General features: G+C 39.7%; 1 protein-coding gene across 7 annotated transcripts in view; it reads left to right on the top strand.

Annotated features, from left to right (window-relative positions):
• Positions 1-7,451: 7,451 nt before the first annotated feature.
• AGTPBP1 (ATP/GTP binding carboxypeptidase 1) overlaps positions 7,452-18,670 on the top strand; it is a 150,024-nt gene continuing 138,805 nt past the window's right edge. For 5 of the 7 annotated variants that reach the window (XR_012495819.1, XM_074330623.1, XM_019750133.2 and 2 more), the window contains exon 1: positions 7,693-7,877. Coding sequence is in view for 1 of the 7 variants with exons in the window: in XM_019750135.2 (XP_019605694.2) it covers positions 7,475-7,692 (218 nt within the window). In the remaining 6 variants the exon portion in view is untranslated. Of the gene's footprint in view, positions 7,878-18,670 lie in introns of all 7 variants that reach the window. The other 2 variants (XM_019750135.2, XM_019750132.2) reach the window with 2 other exon arrangements.

Raw genomic sequence — 18,670 nt, 5'->3', positions numbered from 1 at the left:
TGCATCACATTAATCTGGCTTCTGCCCAATTCTGCTTCCTCCCCCTTCCTTTTTCATATTGTATCCTAAACCCCATCTCAGTGTGTACTTCCAGAGAACCCAACCTGTCACCTTTGTATGTGTAGTCTGAGATAAAACAAATCAGTAATCACGTTTATGTTGTTTAAATTCTGAATTTGTGGAGTAGGAAAAAAGTTTCAGTGGAAGATCATGGCTTAAGTAAAAACCTTGTAAATTTGGATTTTAGTTTAAAGTATTATTGTAAACACATGATATACTTTATCTTTAAAATACATAGTTTTGTATCAGTCAGCTTTTGCTGCTTAACAAACTACCCCACATTTTAATGGCTTAAAACAATAAACATTTTTATTTCTCATGATTCTGTGGTTTAGTTGGGTGGTACTTTCGGTTTGGGCTGGCTAACTCTGGGAATGGATTGTGTAAAATAGCATAATTCACATATCTGAGGCTTCAGCTGGGAAAGCCAGGATGACGGGTGCCTCTCTCCACAGTGGTCTTTTATCCTCAAGAAAGCTAACCCAGCCTTGCTCCCAGCAGTACAGCAAGCAAGTCCTCATTGTACATTGTGTTTTTCAAGTCTCTGCTTTTGTCACCTTTGCTGTTATTCATCAGCCAAGGCAAGTTGCCTGGCCAAACCCAGATTCTAGTTGGAGAAATAGATTTCATCTCTTGATGGGAAGAGTGTCAAATTTACATTACAAAGAGACATGTTATACACAGGAAGGGAGGGGATTTGTGCACATTTTTGCAATTCACCATAATTTCCTAGCACTATTTAACAGACCTGAAAACAATGATATACTGAAAAAACACAATTTTTGAGACAATAATCTGGCCACTACAGGTCCTCATTGCTATCCAGTTGGTGATTGTTTCTAGATGTTTTCAACTGAGTAGGAAAGAGCACTAGGACTCCTTGGAGAAATGGCTGATTCCTGGTTTGGGACAGGAAAGTACAAGATAAGGCTGGAATAGCTTATAATACCAGACAATATGAAAGCTATCAAAGACAACTAAGGTTGTATCAAAAGGACTTGTAACCAACTTGAATAGACTTCCACCGGACAAAGATGGAAAAATTTGAGCATTGTTATAGATAATAACTGTAAGGTGATAAAATAATTCAAATATGTTTAAAATCCATGAGTCTATAATGACACTAAAGAAAAAAATACCATTGGTCATCTTTGGAGACTCCTAGGGAATTAACTCATTATGTATACTTCATACCAAGAAAAATGGGTAGGGAGGTTTGTGACTGGAAGTGGCAGACCCAGCAACAGTAGGCTCTAGCTGTCCTGAGGGCCAGAGTGGCCAGGCAGGGGCAACCAGATGACTGTCAGCTTGCCCCTAAGCTGTTCATGCCACGTTAACGTTACTTAACATACTTGCTTGGAAATACTACCTTAGAGATTATTTAGCCCAGCCCTTCAGTTTGTTTGTTTACTTCCCAGCCCTTTAGTTTTATAAAAGAGAGAACGAAGGTTCAGAGAAGTGGCATAGCTTACCCAGTGGCACACACTGAACCAGAGTTTCTCCTACCAACTCCATTTATAGATGGCTCCTCTTCATTCCTATAAGGTCCTTTAGCAATGCTCTCATTCCAGGGTCCCCAACTTCCTGTCTTTTGTTTATGTCTGGAAAGCCTATCATTCCATTTCTCACTCTCATTTCTTCCTCCATTCTTGGTGACTCTTATTCATCCTTCAAAGCCCAATTAGATTATTTACCTCCTTTGTCTAACCTTCCTTAGCCATCCTAGGCCATTAGTCACTCCCTCTTCTTTTACTAATTCTCTCTTCTTTTATCATTGATTTATCTTTTAAAAATCAGCTTTAATAAGAAACAATTTATATACGGTGAAATGCACGTATTTTTAGTGTACAGCTCAATGAATTTTTATAAAATATATATATATATATATATATATATCTGTGTATCCACTGCCACAATCTATATATAGAACATTTCTATCACCCCAAAAGTTTCCTCATGCCCTTTTCAGTTAATTGTCCCCCAATCTCCCAACCCAGCCCTAAGCAATCACTGATCTGTTTTCTGTCACTATAGATTAGATATGTGTTTTCCAGAATTTCATATACATGGAATCAAGCAATATGTACTCTCTTGTCTCTGACCTCTTTTGCTCAGGATGATATTTTTGAGATTTGTCTGTGTTGTTTGTTCCTTTTGTGGCTGAGTAATGTTCCAGTCATAGATAGGCCACAATTTGTTTAGCCATTCACCTGTCGATGGACATTTGGCCTTTTTTCCAGTTTTTTGGCTGTTATGAATAAACCTGCTGGGTATACCCACAGTGTTTTACGTTGATTTATACTATAGCATTTTTCATATTAATTGTAATTATAGTTTATATATAGTGCAAAGAGCACTAAAATGAGAGCCGAGCCCTAGTATTCTGATTCTAAGAGAATGAATGTCAATTGCTCAGTACAGTTTCAGCATATGATACATAATTAATAAATAATAGCTATTATGGCTGGTGTTCTTTTTAGCTGTGTGACCATGAGTAAGTTACTTACCCTCTCTGAGTCTGTTTCTTTATATGTAAAATAGAAAATGTCCAGGGTGTTGCCCACAATGCCGACACACACTCTGAAGGGTATCAAGCAATCATGTAAGTAATCAAGTGTTGGTGGAGGATGCCCTCCCAGTGGCTGATTAAATAATGGAGGGCTTAGAGACTTGTTGGGAGATATGTGGCCATCCATTTCAGGGAGAGGGATGTTTATAGAGGGACACAGAAGCCAGGCTAGATTGTGCCTGCGAAATAAGGATATTCAGTAGAGAGGCAGTGGAAGCCGGGGAGGAGTGGGTGTAGGGAGCAGTAGTAAAGTTGATGGAATGTTACATGCAGAAACACAGGATGTGGGACAGAGCACTATTTTTTTTTTTTTTTTTGAGTTTCAGGGAACACATCCAGCATGGGCTTAGGTGCTGAAGCAAGTGAATTATGATGATTCTCCCAAAATAACTTTGCTTTAGAGCTAAGAATATCCAGCCAGGCTCAAGTTTGCACAAGGCTTTTTCCCACAGGCCTTCGCTAATTGAATTAAACCTTTCTTGGCAATAAGGGAGTCACCCAAGGAGTGACCGGAAGGATCGATTTTGCACATATGATTTGGCTTTCCAGTTGCTCTAGGGTGCACATCCAGCTCAAATTCCTTTTCTAGCTACTGTCTCCTTTTATCTTCCTGTAATTGTTAGTGATACCTGATCCCGTTACACGCTGGCGCCCTTCCAGGCATAATCTGTTGACTAATACTCATGATTGCTGCTAATTCATAGAGCAAAGGGCTGTATACTAGGCGGCTGTGTCTTCATAGTGTTCTCATATACTTTTCTGTTTTAGCTGTAGTGCCAATGGAATTTAAAGCACTTTTGTTAGAAAAAGGAACACTGTGTTTTGTTTTCCAGAATCATATATGTGCTCGAGCCAAAGCCAGCAATAGGAAAAAAGTCAAGCATGAAAGTCTGTCTTCCACTCTCTCACCTCCTTTACTGTGAGTTTCTACTCACTCATTCTGCCCAGAGCCTGCACATGGCATTCTTCCAAGCTCTGAACCTTCCTCCCAATGTTTAAGGACAATCTCTCCTTTGTGGCCTATTTTCTTTTTATTAAAATCATAAATATCTAAAAATTGTGTTTCTCACTGCTAAGGCATTTCCCATGTAGGCTAAATATTTCATAGGTATAAGTTCCTTTGGGGAATTATAGTTGACTTCAAATGAGTGACTCCTAGGCTAAGGATTTCAGGTAACTTGATGTACATGATGTTGCAGATATTTTGATAGACAGATATTTTGGTAGATATTTTGATAGATATTTTGGTAGACAGTTATTTTAAGTTTTCTTCACATCAGCCACTAATGCTAGCTAACACAGCCAAGGAAATGAATAGAAATACTTTACAATGTTTGTGTTTCTTCACAAGATGGTAATCTTACATGATTCCGTGGAAAACTAAATCAAGGAGTTACTTTATCATGGAAGGCAGAACTGGTCATCTTGGTCCTCAGTATGAAACTAGAATATATGGATAATAAACAGTAAGAAGGGACTAACCCAATTATTTGTTCAGGTTTAATTCTTCCATGATCATGCAGACACCGCATTTATTAGAAATTGTCCATCTCATTTCCAGGAATAAACAGTAGCATGATTCATAAGTGGAGGAAAGGTCTCGTAAAGTATGAAATCATCATCAGGCCAAAGAGATGGCTACAATATGTCAGAATCACTGCTACTGATAAATAGTGGGACTTTCCAGAATTTGGTTGCCCTCTGAACAAAGCCAGCAAAGATTAACACATGACAAGTAGATTTGCCTTCTACAGAAACCATCCAGAGATGGTTTGTAGATATGTGATTATTAGAGATTCAGGAAACCCCTAAATTTTATAAAGGTGCTCTAGCTATATCATCAAGACAGGAACGTCAGCAGAGAAAGCTATAGCCTAATAAACTATATTATAACCCAAATGTGTGAGCAAATAAAGAAGAAACAACAGGTCGTGTTCTGCATGCACCACCCACACATACCTATATAGCAGTATTCTGCTGAAGTCAGCAGTACAGGTTTAAAACTGATTGTTAAATCATCAGGAATTTTGCAAGCCATTGTTAAATTCTGTTGGTAGCTTGAAATCAGCCACAGTAGGAATCTTTATACTGTGGAATTTGGCAATGGCTACAGACCAGGGCTTTTTGTTAGTTTGATTTTGTTTTTCTGTTTTCAGAGCGGGGGTTTACCAGTTCACTGCTATCTAGTGCTCTTTAAGGCAGAGTGATTCTACCTGTCAGGTAAATGTATATCCCCATCTCTCAGAAAGGTATGTGTTATTGCAGAACTGGAAAAACTCATCAGACATTTCCCAGAACCTGGATTGAGTATCCCTCCAATTCTCTATGCTCACTGATACATGTCTGTGCTCACTGATACAACCTGCTGCTTATTTGTTTGGTACCCGTAGCTGAATTGGTGTTAAATGGTATTCCTTGAAGTCCTGGGGAATCAAAGGAACCAGGTAAGAGCACTTCTGGGACAGGGAGGGGAAGGATCACATAAGGCTAAGTAGGCCTTTCATCTATCTGCAACCAGAGCCGCTTTATTTTCTGTGTTTTATATATTAGTAGTCCACAAAAACACAAAACAGGACAGTTGCTTGAAGAAAGCACATGGTTACTAAAAAAAACTTCTGAAAATAGTAGGCCAGAGCTCTTTGTTCTCCAGAAAAGCACATCCCTTATTGTCAACAAATATCATTCTGGGTATAATTCAGCTACTTATGAGCTTAGTTACCCTCAATTAGTTTCCTATCAACTGATAAAGTTGGGATGTACCAAATGAAAATTCGAATTTCCTGACTAACCATGTTGAAGACCAGACCCATTGGTGAGGAATTGCCCTTTTGAGGTTTTGATCAGGGTGGTCAGCAGACCATTCTCTCTGATAGCTCTCTTTTATAAAAAGCAACTGGGTAACTTTCTCTTTGCTACTGGAAACTGGAAAATGAGTCCATCAGGTGAGCTGGGCTTAAGTCATGGGAAGTTTTTTTTCTGTTAAAATGACTCCTCTTCTAATTTCAAAAGTGACCCCGATGTCCCTAATAAAAATTTAGAAAACTTAGAAAGCAAAAAGAAGAAAATGAAAATCACTGTATTCACTATCCAAAGACAGTCACTCTTATTTTTGGTGTATATTCTAGCTCTTTATACAGACACACATATACATAACTTTTTTTAAAGAGGAGTTTTAAAACTTGAGTTCACAATGTAATACCAGTTGACTGGTTCTCATCATAGTTTCCTCACTTGTTATACAAGAGTGCAGGATGATCTATACAAGAAAGGGCTCTTTTCTATATAAAATTCTATATAAAAGCTTCAAATTAAAAAGAGATCAAGTAGCTATTACAGAAGTACTATATGCATACAGTACAATCTAACAAGGTGTGGTGAAGACGCTGTTTAAAATAGTGGAAAAGTGACTAACAGGGATTGGCTCTGCTTTTCACTTAGTTGTATGGGTTAATCTACTGGGTCTGTGTTCTGGCTACCAAACCACACTAACAATGCTTTGCTAAAGTAAAATTCAAAATCTACAAACACAGGCATTCACATTTAAAGCTATATCTTGATACGTTTCAGAAGATGCTCTTTGAATAAAGTTTCATGTATATTACATATATTTAATTTCTGTAAAATGTTAAATATTCTTAGATAATTAGGTGTTCTCAGACAACGCTTTTCAGACTGGGTGGTTTGGGGTGGTAGTTGTTTTACAATTATTTAAACTATCATAACCTACTTTTTGCTGCTTACAATGGGAGAAATTATGGCATTTATAAAATGCCAATCTCTTGTTTATCTGAGTAAAGACATCTGCCAAAGACAAACTGCAAGAAGTTCGTGTGGTGCACCTTGTATCGCTTTTTGAACCACCTTCACACCTGCTTAATTTCGTTTAAACATGATGATAACAAAACCAGAACCTCATAGCTCTCAATTTATTTCCCTATCTGGTTTACATTCCTTACCAGGTATTATAAACAGCAGCAAATATAATCTGTGCTCTAGGAAAAAAGTAAGTGTATTTATTAAAAATACATATTACAGTACGTTTATGTGCAGTCAAAACTGAAGGGAGTGTTATCAGTATTTAATCTTTCTGAAACATTACTTTGGTTCAGATAAAACATTCTGTCTTTGCTTTCAGTGGACAATTTAGCACTGCCACTTTCGTGACTATATGTAGGCACACGACAAAAAGGCAAAAAATAAATCAGCATGCTATTTTGTTCGCTGCTGCACTCGGCATCTAATTTATTGAGGTTTGGCTACCGGGTGCAATTTCGTTCTATTCTGAAAGCCCAGCTGGGGAAACTGCATGTTTTCTCCTTGAGGTCAGGAAAGCACTAAGTGTTACCGCGACCCCCAGGGACTGATGCTACCCGGTACCGCGTGGGGAGAGTTAAGGACCGCTTGCCGCTAAAAGCTTCCTAAGAGGGTGGGAGATTGATGGTAGTGGGGGGTGGGCTTCGGCTTAGTTCCCAGTGAAGGCGGGGGATCTAATTGGGAGAGTACAGGAGAGTGATTTGCGGAACTTAGGGATCCGTCTGGGAACCCGCTCAGTTAGGTTGGGCGGCGGCTGCAGGGGACCAGCGCCCCGGGAGCGTGCAAAGTCCTCCTCCCAACATTTGGCCCATCCTTCCTCGCCCCACCCTTCCAACGCCGGCGCGCGCTCCCTCCTTGCCCATGCGCGCTCCCGGCCCCACCCCTGCGCGTGCCCCTCCCTCTCACCTGTGCGCGCCCACCACGCACGCGCGGAGGCGCGTTCCCGCCTCCCGGTCTCCAGCCCTGCGCGAGCGCGCGAGAAGGCTGGCCGAGGCGTGTGGTGGGCGGGGCGCCGCGCTGACGTTGCTGGAGATGCGGAGAGGTTCGGCCGCCGCCGCCAGCGCCACTGCCGCCCCCGCCACCGCCAGCGCCACCGCCGCTACCACCTCCGCCTTGTCTGCCTCCCGAGTTTGTATGAAAACACCCAAGCGGCGGGAGGCGAGGAATCCGCGGTGCGCCCAGAGAGCAGACGGCGCCCAGCCGGGTGGTGCGGCTGTGTCCAGTCCCTGCCAGCGCCCTCTTCTGAGCGGGTGAGCGCCCCGCCGCGGTCCGCGCGCCTGGGCCGGCCGACCCTCCGCCGCGGCTTTCCCGCCCGCACTGTGCCCCTCTGCTCTCCCCCGGCCGCAGTGTCCTGGGGGCAGGAGAAACGGGAGAAGAGTGACTCCGGGACCGCCACAGCCTGCGCCCTGGGACCGCTCCGTTCCTCCCCTGACAGGTTGTGTAACGCATGTCTTTGAGGGGTGGACCCGGGCTTGAGGGAAACCTCTTGATGGGCTGGGGCTTTGGAAAACGCCCCTTCCCGTTTCCACCCACGAACACTCGGTCGCCCTCCTCCCGTATCACCGCGGAGGGTCCCCGGCGCGGTTTCCGAGCATCGCAGCCCTGGTGCCCTGCCCTTACTTTCGGGCCCCGAGCGCGCGTAGCCGCGGTGCAACGCGGAGCAGAGCGGAGGGGGGCTGCGGGCCCGGGGTGGGCGCGCAGCCCGCTTCCCCACCCATCCCAGCACCCACCCCAGCACCCACCCTATAGGTGCGCCGTGCTTCAAGGTGGGAAGGGTGTGGTTTGACATCGGCAATGGCTAGGCTTGCTTTCTCTCAATGGGCGGTTTGGCCTGAAATGTGTTCTCTGTTTACAACTTGTCGCGTCGTGGGCTTGATTTGAACTTGAATCAGGTCGCTGTAGATGACAGTGCAGAGTTTTTCTACAGCCTTCCTTCCTGAGTTGCGGGTTCTTAATTACAAGTATTCAATTCAAGGACTCCTGCAAGCCTACGCAAAGGCGTGCTTGTCTCCCCACCCCCCCAATTCCTTTTGTCGTTGAAGCCTGTTAGTACCAGTGTAGTTTTGAATCGGTTGGTTACCTTTCCTGAACATTACGCATTATAGAATTGAGTTTTAATACATCTTAGTATAAATGATGTGAATATTGAGAACTTCAAGCCCATTTCTCGTTTTCATACAGCTTGCTTAAGTACCTGAAGGTCTAGCATTGCTGATGATTTACTACGTTTTAACACTTAAGAGGAAATTAGCTTTGGCATTATTAATTCTGCGTGGATGTTTTTTTCCCTTCAGGTATTCAAAATTGTAGCGGTGTTGATAATGCATGACAATTTGTAGTTAGAAAGAACTTTAACAGTCTTCTTGATTACTCATTTTCATTGATCTTTTATGTCTGTGTTGTAATCTTCATGTAAATTGAGCTGTCACTTTCTTTTACCTCTGGATTCCTCTTCTATAAATTGTCTTTTTCGCTGAGAAAACCAGAAAGTTATTTTTGTAATTGTATTGTTGAATGTTTTCAGTTCAGTAGACTAAAAAAGTAGTCGTTTATTCAAGGCAGTTTAAATAGTACATATTTTAAAACATGTGCCAAAAGTTAAAACCAAAGCAAACTCTGGCAGATCTATAAGCATGTGCTCTGTAATTACTGTGAGGTAGTTACTGGTTTCTTATTCACGCCTTATTTCTCATCCTTAAGCAGAGTTGTAATATGACTTGCTCAGTTTCCCATTCCACTTTTCTTGAGTTAAGCTCTACAGTGAAGTTATAAGTTCATTTTTAATGACCTCAGAACTCTGCCTTGAATTGATTTGACACATTTTCAGAATTGTCATCTCACTCTGAACTCTGCAATGAAGGGGGTAGACTTAGTGTTACCTTGTAATTAGCCAACACTGCAAAACATTTAAATGTATTAATGTAATTTAAGCTTTAGAAGAAGCAATTTTTATGAAGTTTTTCCAGTTGACTTTAAGCATCATTCTTTTTAGAACAGTCTGGCTGGAATCCTATATAAATGTTTTCTCTCCAACAGCAGAGGGAAAGAGGTCCAAAAATCATGACATTATCTAATTTGTATTCTACAGTTTGGTGTTAAAAAAAAAAAATTCTCCTCCACAATATTCACCTTCCAGAACCTGCTTTTCTTGCTAGAAGTCCCTCAGGACCTGGAAGTTGCATCAGTACCTGTTTCCCTGAAAATAAGACCTAGCCGGACTATCAGCTCTAATGCATCTTTTGGAGCAAAAATTAATATAAGACCTGGTATTATTTTAATATAAGATCGGGTCATATATAAGACCCGGTCTTATTATAACATAATATAAGACCGGGCCTAATATAATATAATATAATATAACATAATATAATATAGTATAATATAATATAATACCATGTCTTATATTAACTTTTGTTCCAAAAGATGCATGAGAGCTGATGGTTCAGCTAGGTCTTATTTTCGGGGAAACACGGTAGTAATGGATGAACCTGTCAGAAGGATCTCTGTAAGCTGGGAGCTTCCCTTGGGCAATGGGTCTTGGTGTAAACAAAAGAAATTGTTTGAAATGGGCAGTGAATTTTAAACTTTATATGTTATTGTTGGTTACACTGCCTGTATTCTGTAGTGTAGTGGCTAAGAAGTTGGACCTCAGAGCCAGACTGGCTGGGTTTGAATCCTGGCTTTGCTTTAGAAGCAAATTATTCATCCTCTTTGTTGATCATTTCTTCTCAATTCCAAAAAGGGGATAATTGTGGTTATATCCTTAAGATGATATTGAACATTAAATGAGCTAATATACATAAAGTGCTTAGCCTGGTATATAACGTGTTTCCCCGAAAATAAGACCTAACCGGAAAATAAGCCCTAGCATGATTTTTCAGGAGGGCATCCCCTGAACATAAGCCCTACTGCCTCTTTTGGAGCAAAAATTAATATAAGACCCAGTCTTATTTTCAGGGAAACATGGTAGTAAATGCTCAGTAAGTATTACTACAGCACTGCTTGTCTTTAGTCTTTCAAGGGATCTAGTAAGCTGAAGAAGGACTTTGGAGCATTATTAGTGCAGATTAATTCCACTAAGACACATTTGCTTCTTTGGGGATCAGTTAGAGCTTAGTCTCACTGTCCTGCTTTGGAAGCATGTAATTTAGTTTTAAATAGAACAGCTGGACCCTGAGCAGGGTGTCCTGAGATGCTGCTGGAGAGCTGCTGAAGTATCCCTGTTTGTCCCTTCTGGCACAACCTTGGATTGTCTCCCTCGTGGTGGTGGTGGCTGCTATTTTAATCACTTGTTTTTAAGTATGTGTGTGATTGCATTTCTTTGTCATGTGCTGCTATGAAAAATATTGTCAAACAAACTATTGATGGGTATATACGTGTTTATCTGATCAAGATAATGTATTCCAAGATATACAAAATCATTTTCTTTTAGGCATTCTTTTTGTTTTGTTTTCTTCGTTATTGATATTACATAGAGGAGGTTAGTTTTGATTTAACATTGTGTTCCTTTTCAGATTGCACGTAATTATCCTAGGAAAGTTTTTTTTTAATTAATGATTTTATATACTTCTTGTTCTTGGTTTGCAGGGATCTGATATTAATACTCTGTTAAATGAGATGTTTTAAAACTTTTAGTCTCAGGACCCTTTTATAGTCTTACAAAATTGAGCACCCCAAAGAGCTTTTGAGTCTTCTCTATTTTTTCTTAGTCTGCTAACGCTGTGTCAATTTTGTTAATGTTTTCAGAGAACTAACTTTTGGTTTCATTGCTTTTCTCTATTTTGTATTCTCTATTTCATTTATCTCTGCCATAATTTTTATTACTTCTACTAGCTTTGGATTTAGTTCTCCTTTTTCTAGTTCCTTAAGATGTCAAGTTAGGTTGTTGATTTGAGATCCCTTCTTTCTTAATGTGTTTATAGCTATGAATGTCCCCATCAGCTCTGCTTTCTATGCATCCTGTAAGTTTTGGTATGTTGTGTTTTTATTTGTCTCTTAAGTATTTCTAATTTCCCTTGTGATTTCTATTTTGTTCCATTGGTTGTTTAAGAGTGTTATTTAATTTCCACAAATTTGTGAATTTTCCAGTTTTCTTACTGATTTCTTACTTTATCCTGTTATGAATGGAGAAGTTGCTTTGTATGGTATCTATATCTTTTTAAATCGTTTGAGACTTCATTTGTGGCCTGACATATATGGTCTATGCTGGAGAATGTCCCATCTGCACTTGAGAAGAATGTGTATTCTGCTGTTAGGTAGAGTGTTCTCTGTATGTCTGTTATCTCTAGTGGGTTTATTGTGTTAAGTCCTCTGTTTCTTATCTTCTTTCTGTTTGTTCTATCCATTACTGAGAATGGGGTATTGAAGCCTCTAACTCTTAGTGTAGAATTGTCTATTTCTCCCTTTAATTCTGTCAATTTTTTTTTTGTCATTGGTCTCTTTTATTCTTTTTGTTTGTTTGTTTTAAATTTTATTGGGGAATATTGGGGAACAGTGTGTTTCTCCAGGTCCCATGAGCTCCAAGTTGGGTAGGTCCAGTTGCCATTTTCAGTCTTTAGTTGCAGGGGGCACATCCCATAGCGGGAATTGAACTGGCAACCTTGTTATTGAGAGTCCCCGCTCTAACCAACTGAGCCATCTGGCTGCCCCTCCAGAAGCTCAGGGGCAGCTCGTTGTCTTCAGTCTAGTTGTGGAGGGCGCAGCTCACTGGCCCACGTGGGAATCCATCCGACAACCCTGTTGTTCAGAGATTGTGCTCTAACCAACTGAGCCATCCAGCCGCCCCTAATTCTGTCAACTTTTGCTTCATATAGGTATTTTGATGGTCTGTTCTGTGTGTGAATGTTTATAATTGTTGTATCTTCTTGCTTTCTTGAATCTTTTATTAATAGATAGTGTCCTTTGTCTATTGTAACTGTTTTTGATCTAAAGTTTATTTTTGTCTAATATTAGTATAGCCACTCCTGCTCACTTTTGGTTACTATTTATTTGTGTGAAATATCTTTTTCCATCCTTTCGCTTTCAACCTGTTTGTGCCTTTGTATATAAAGTGAGTCTTGTAGAGAGCATATATTTGGATCATGTTTTTTTCTTTTTTTTGATCCATTCTGCTAATCTCTGCCTTTAGATTGGAGAGTTTAATCTATGTTACATTTAAAGTTATTGATAAGAAGGAACTTCTGTCATTTTGCTATTTGTTTTTTATATGCCGTATACTTTCTGAGTTCCTCATATCTTGTATATTTTGATTCTTATTGGGATATTAATAGGAGCTGACTTTGGCTGTGGTACTTTCCTTAAAACAAACAAACAAACAAACAAACAAAACTTAAACCATTTTAATGAGTCAGAGTCATAGGTTGGAGGGAAAGAAAAGGTGTGTTTTAAGGTAAAGAGTTTAATCTTACCTATCACCTATATATTTCTATATTTAGGAATTTTGACATTCGTTTAAGTCGAAAAATGTCATTTGGAATCTGAGTTGCGGAAGAGTTATTTTAAATAAACTAAATTGAAGTATAGTGGGATTCCCCTACCCCAACAATATGACCCTATTATTTTTAGTATAATTAAAGCGTCACATAGCAGAACTAATTAAACCTTTTATAAATGCCAGAACATCTTTTGTGGAGTAGTCTGAATCATCCAAACTTATGTTTTTAATGAGGATCCAAGGTGAGGAAAGGTAAACTGTATAGCCTTTTAGTAGGTTTACTCTTACCCACATTTTTGGATAAAATTAATGACAGTAATAAATGTGAAATAAATTTGCCTGTTTGCAGATTGGGCTAAAACATAAATTAATCATTGAATGTCATATGAGTAAGGTAACTAGATGAAAACGTCTACCTTAGTATAGTAATTTAGAGTAGGTTAATAAACACAGACCATGTTTAGTGTATATATTTCTCTCTTAGTTTAAATGATAATAATCTCTGTCTGTTGCTGGGAATGTTATTCCTCTTTACCTCCTTCCCTCAAAGGTTCTCATTTTTTTCTTTAACAATGTTGCCAAGGGTATAGGCATATTCTTTGGGATTTTTCTTTCTAAATACTTAGGCTTTGCAATTTTCCATCACATTGACATAGCTGATGTGGCGGGTAGTAGCGCCCTTATGTTCTTGGAAAGTAATTTCTTCCTTTCAGAGTGAAACAATTAGAGAAAGCCAACAAAAGATGATGCATCTTCCAGGTAGGTGTTTTTCCATCTCCCATGGCTGAACCAGCTACCCAGATCCTTAATTGTGGTCTTTCCCTAGTTACCCACCCATTCCAACAGGAATATCTAGTATTTAATAGCAAAGTTTATCTTTGTTGATTAGAGCAGTGTTTCTCAAATGTTTTTAAAGAATGGAAGCTTTTTGTATAATGATATGGTTCTTGTAGGGAGACGCATTTGTAAACAGATGAGAGTAAAATAGTGAAGTTGTTTTGGTTGAATGGGAACTGGACCAGGGTGTTTAAGCAAGGCAAGTCAAAAGGGAATCATATTTCCTCAGATTGTGTTTAAAAGATTTAGATGGGACTTTGGAGTATGAACAGTGTATGTTTCTTTGCATTTTTTTTAGCAGTTTGAATTGAAATAAATTTAAAAACATGTATACTTGAAGTCTTTTTATATTTAGAATATACAACTTTAGCTTTGGGGCTGTGTGTCAGAATTTCTTCTAGGGCTTCTTTGTGGAGTGAAAATTAGGGCAGCTTAAGTATATGAAATAATGATGCCTGGGACTGGCCTGGTGGCTCAGGTGGCTGGAGCGCCCTGCTCCTAACGCTGAGGTCGCCAGTTTGATTCCCACATGGGCCAGTGAGCTGCGCCCTCTACAGCTAAGATTGTGAACAACAGCTCTTCCTGGAGCTGGATTGCTGTGAGCAGACGGAGGTTGCTGTGAGCTGCTGTGGGCTGCTGTGAGCTTCCGTGAGCTGTCGTGGGCTACTGTGTGCTGCCATGAGCAGCCGGTGGCCAGTGTGAGTGGCTGGCAGCCTGCAAGAGCTGCTGTGAGCGGCTGACTGACGACCGACTGCCTCAGCCCAGGGGAAGCACAAGGCTCATAATACCAGCATGGGCCAGGGAGCTGTGTCCTACACACCTAGACTGAGAAACAACGGCTTGAGTTGGAGTGGTGGTGGTGGTGGGGGGGACGAAGAGAAGTGGAGAGAAGTTGGGAGGCGGAAGAAGGGGGAAAAAAAGAAAATGATGCCTGGTGTATGTGCACACTTATTGACTTGACTCATGGGCTTGATTTAAGGCTTAAGCTAGTGAGAACTGAGGGTTTCAGTTTTTAGATTCCCCAGGCTCAGGAGCTAATACTATTTGAGGAAAATCTCAAAAATTCAGACAATCCAAAATTTTTACTTTTCCTGAACTAGAGTATACAAAATTGCTTGCCTTTCCTTATGTGTGGGCTAACTTGAGGAAGTTGATTGTGCTAATATAATTTTCTGCTAAGGTCAAATTCCCACATTTAATTTTAGTACAAACCATCTTTAAGTATATACAAGTCAACTCATATAGACTCCCCCATTGGTAATGTATGCTGTGGGTTTTTAGGTGACAGCATAGATTTTTAGTGCAGATTTCTTTCTTTCTTTCTTTTTTTTTTTTTAAAACCTCTGTTGTATAAATAACTCAATACATCTCTCAAAGACCTAGGTAGATCAGAAGTTTTGCTTTTGTGTAAAAGGGTATAGTATTCTATCGTGGGAAGTAGGCATTGAGATCAGAGGACATAAATCTCTAACCCTAATTTAGAAATGGTTGAGTTATTCAAGTTCCTGTGGAGACTAAGCTTTTCCTTTTTTCTAAACAGCTTTGTTGAAATATAACTCACACACTGTACAACTTGCCCATTTAAAGAATACAGTTTAGTGACTTTTAATATATTCAGAATTGTGCAACTATCACCACAATTTTAGAACATTTTTATTACCCCAGAAAGAAATCCCACACCCCTTTAGCCTCTCCTCCACACCCATCCCCATCTCCCCAAGTTCTAGGTAACCAGTAATCTACTTTCTGTCTATAGATTCATCTATTCTGGATATTCTGAATATTTCACATAAATGGAATTGTATAATGATGTGGTCTTTCATGACTGGCTTTCTCCACTTAACATAATATTTTCAAGGTCTATCCAGGTAGCACATATCAGTACTTTGTTTCTTTTTATCATCAAATAATATTGCATTGTATGGAAATATTCACATTTATCTATTCATCCACTGAGAGGCATTTGGGTTGTTTACACTTTTTGGTAATTATGACTAATGCTGGTATGAACATTTGTGTACAAGTTTTTGTGTGGCTAGGTTTTCATTTCTTTAGATATATACCTAGAAATGGAATATCTGGGTCATATGAGTACTTTATGTTTAGCCTTTTGAGGCACCACGGTTTCCAAAGCAGCTGTGCCATTTTGCATACCCATCAGCAATGTATGAGGGTTCCACTGTCTCCTCAGCCTTGCTAACACTTACTACCTGTTTTTTTTTTTTATTATTATAGCCACTTTAGTGAGTGTGAAGTGGTATCTCATTGTAGACTAAGTTTTTAAATACTGGTTAGGCATAACAGGAATGATAATAGCCCAAAATGGAGTTAATATTACAATTAAAATATTTAATAGACTGACCTGGGAATATAATCCTCAGTAGCCATTCTTAACTCTGGGTATGCATAATTGGTATCCCTTTCTGGTTAAAAAAATGATGTCACAGATTTATCTAATCTCTGAGGCTATTGTACGATTTCCCTCCACAAAATTCTTTATTGAAAAAGAAAACAGTGAAGATTCAGTTGTAGAGAACACAATCTACTTTAGACACCTTAAGCAGAGAGGGTTTATTTACCATATGGTAAATAGCTTAGAGAATTGTAGGGATGTATCAGTCTGGTCCAATCAGGGGATAGAAACCACACAGTAATTTAATAGGGACCGATTTATATAAAGAATTATTGACTATAACAGGGGATTGGAGCAATGAGGGATTTATCAGTAAAAAGTAAAGATAACTAAGGAATATAGGGATAGCTGATATAAAGAGCAGTTACTACTCCCAGGGCTGAGATAGAGTGACTCCTCCTCCCCCACTGAGGTTTAGACCTTGTTGGAAAAGGACAAGGTCAAGGCAAGTAGCTGTGGGTGGCATTAGTAGAATTTGCTGGACATCCACCCTCTAGGGTGCCAGGAAAAGCTGTTTATGGGGAGGTGTCTCACCAGAGGCACTCTGCTGCAAAACTGCCTGGCCTCCTGTTGGAGAAGCTGCACGTGCTGCAGTGGCCTGTTGTTGCCAGAGAAGCTGTCCTTGTTGCAGAAGTGGATCCTGGAGAAACCCTGTCTGCTGCAGCCAAGTGAGCACAATGGAACCAGAAGCAAAATCCTTTCCTCCTGCCATATCTTTCCAGTGCCCTCTTGACAAAGCTGAATATCATATCAGCTGGCAAAGAAATGGATATTTTAAAAGGGCATAAATCAGTTTTCACAGAACAGGCAAAAGGTGAATGTGGAGATGAGGGGCAATAAATCAGTATCTGGCACAGGTATTAAGTGGTTTACGGAATTGTTCTGAGATCTAAAGAAAGAGACTATAGGTTGAGCTTCAAGGAACAACTCCCAAAACTTCTGCACAGAACTGAGAAAACAAGGGAGGTATTTCTTCTCTTATGACTAGGAGGCCTCCTGTGTAATTGCAGAGTTGCTCCTAGATCTTCATTGCTAGAACCACACTGCTCTTTTCAAGTCAGGAGACTTGTGGTCAGGAGGCTATGGTGATCGGGAATCTCCTGCTATACTTACCAGCTATGGAACCACACTGGACCAGGACCCTTTCCGGCCTACACCAGCCCTGTCTATGAGGGACTAGATAAGCCTTTCTCAATCGTTATACCCTAGAGGATCCATGGCATAATGTTAAGGTCTCAGGGAACAACTCCATAAAAATTATAACATCTACAGCTGTAATATTAGTTTGGACAGAAAGTTTAGTTATAATAATTGTTCTTATCACCTCCAATTTAATCCATCAGTGAAGGCGGGATCTTTTGTCCTAAATGGTATGAGATGGGTACTATCTGACACTGGTCAGATGAGATTGACAGCAATTTATTCGTCATATCTATACAACCTGGGAAAGGAACATACTGCATGCCACATGGGGGCTACACTTGGGAATGGAGTGAACCAGACTCAGGGTCGACGGGAGGCAGGCTTTGTAGTAAAAAAAGGACGAAGTGATTCCCCCTCCACCCCTTCACTATGGGAGGATGTGATTAGTTTGTTTGGATAATTCTGAGAGCTGGAGAGGGACTGAAACTAGTTAGGTTTAGGACTGAATGGAATACAACTGGTTTGGCTGATAGTGGAACTAGCTGGATGAGGAGCCTTTCCCACTGGGTGGGAGCACATATGGCAGGATAGGGAGAACTCTCATTAGGTCTTTGGGGCCCTGTGAGTCTCAAAGCTGTCAGGGCAGCACTTGAAATTTTAGGTCTTACAATACAGTACTCCCAGTAATGGTTGCTAATGCTCTTTTGATAGACAATCACATTTTTTCTGTGCATCTGATTCTTTTGGCCATCTAATACCAAGGGATATAAACTCTGATGTGAGTTAGTTATGCAGATAGAAAAAAATAGGTTTTCCTTTTCTTAAAATTGCCTACTTTATTCACTTATTTATATTTTAGTTTATCCAAGTAGACCTAGGAATCTTACCACATATTTTTACTATAAAAAATAGTAATAAAGTGTGGTTTGTGTATGTGGTATGTGCAAAAGTAGTTTTATTTTTGTTTAAAGCAAACAAAAAAGACTTTAATAAACTTTATTTGAGAAACAAACAGGTGATTAACTTATTTTGCATTTTTTTCATGAATTTTAAGTACTCATATGGTAAAGGTAATACATTTGTGTTAAATAACTGGCTTCAGGTTTTTTTTTAAAGATAGGCTTGATAGACAGTTTAAATAAATATTGTAAGATAATTTTTTTTGTAATTTTTTATTGTGGTAAAATACATCTAGCATAAAACTTGCCATTTGAACCATTTTTAAGTTTATAATTCAGTGGCATTAATTACATCCACTATGTCATACAACCATCACCATTATGTATTTCCAAAATTTTTCATCACCCCTGACAGAAGCTCTGTAATTACCATTAAACAATTGAGTCCCCATTCCTCTTTACCTTCAGCCTGTGGTAATCACTTATCTACTTTCTATCTCTAT

This window comes from Rhinolophus sinicus, linkage group LG04 (assembly GCF_036562045.2).
Source record: "Rhinolophus sinicus isolate RSC01 linkage group LG04, ASM3656204v1, whole genome shotgun sequence".
Taxonomy (NCBI): Eukaryota; Metazoa; Chordata; class Mammalia; order Chiroptera; family Rhinolophidae; genus Rhinolophus; species Rhinolophus sinicus.
This window is presented reverse-complemented; position numbering and strand designations above follow the sequence as displayed.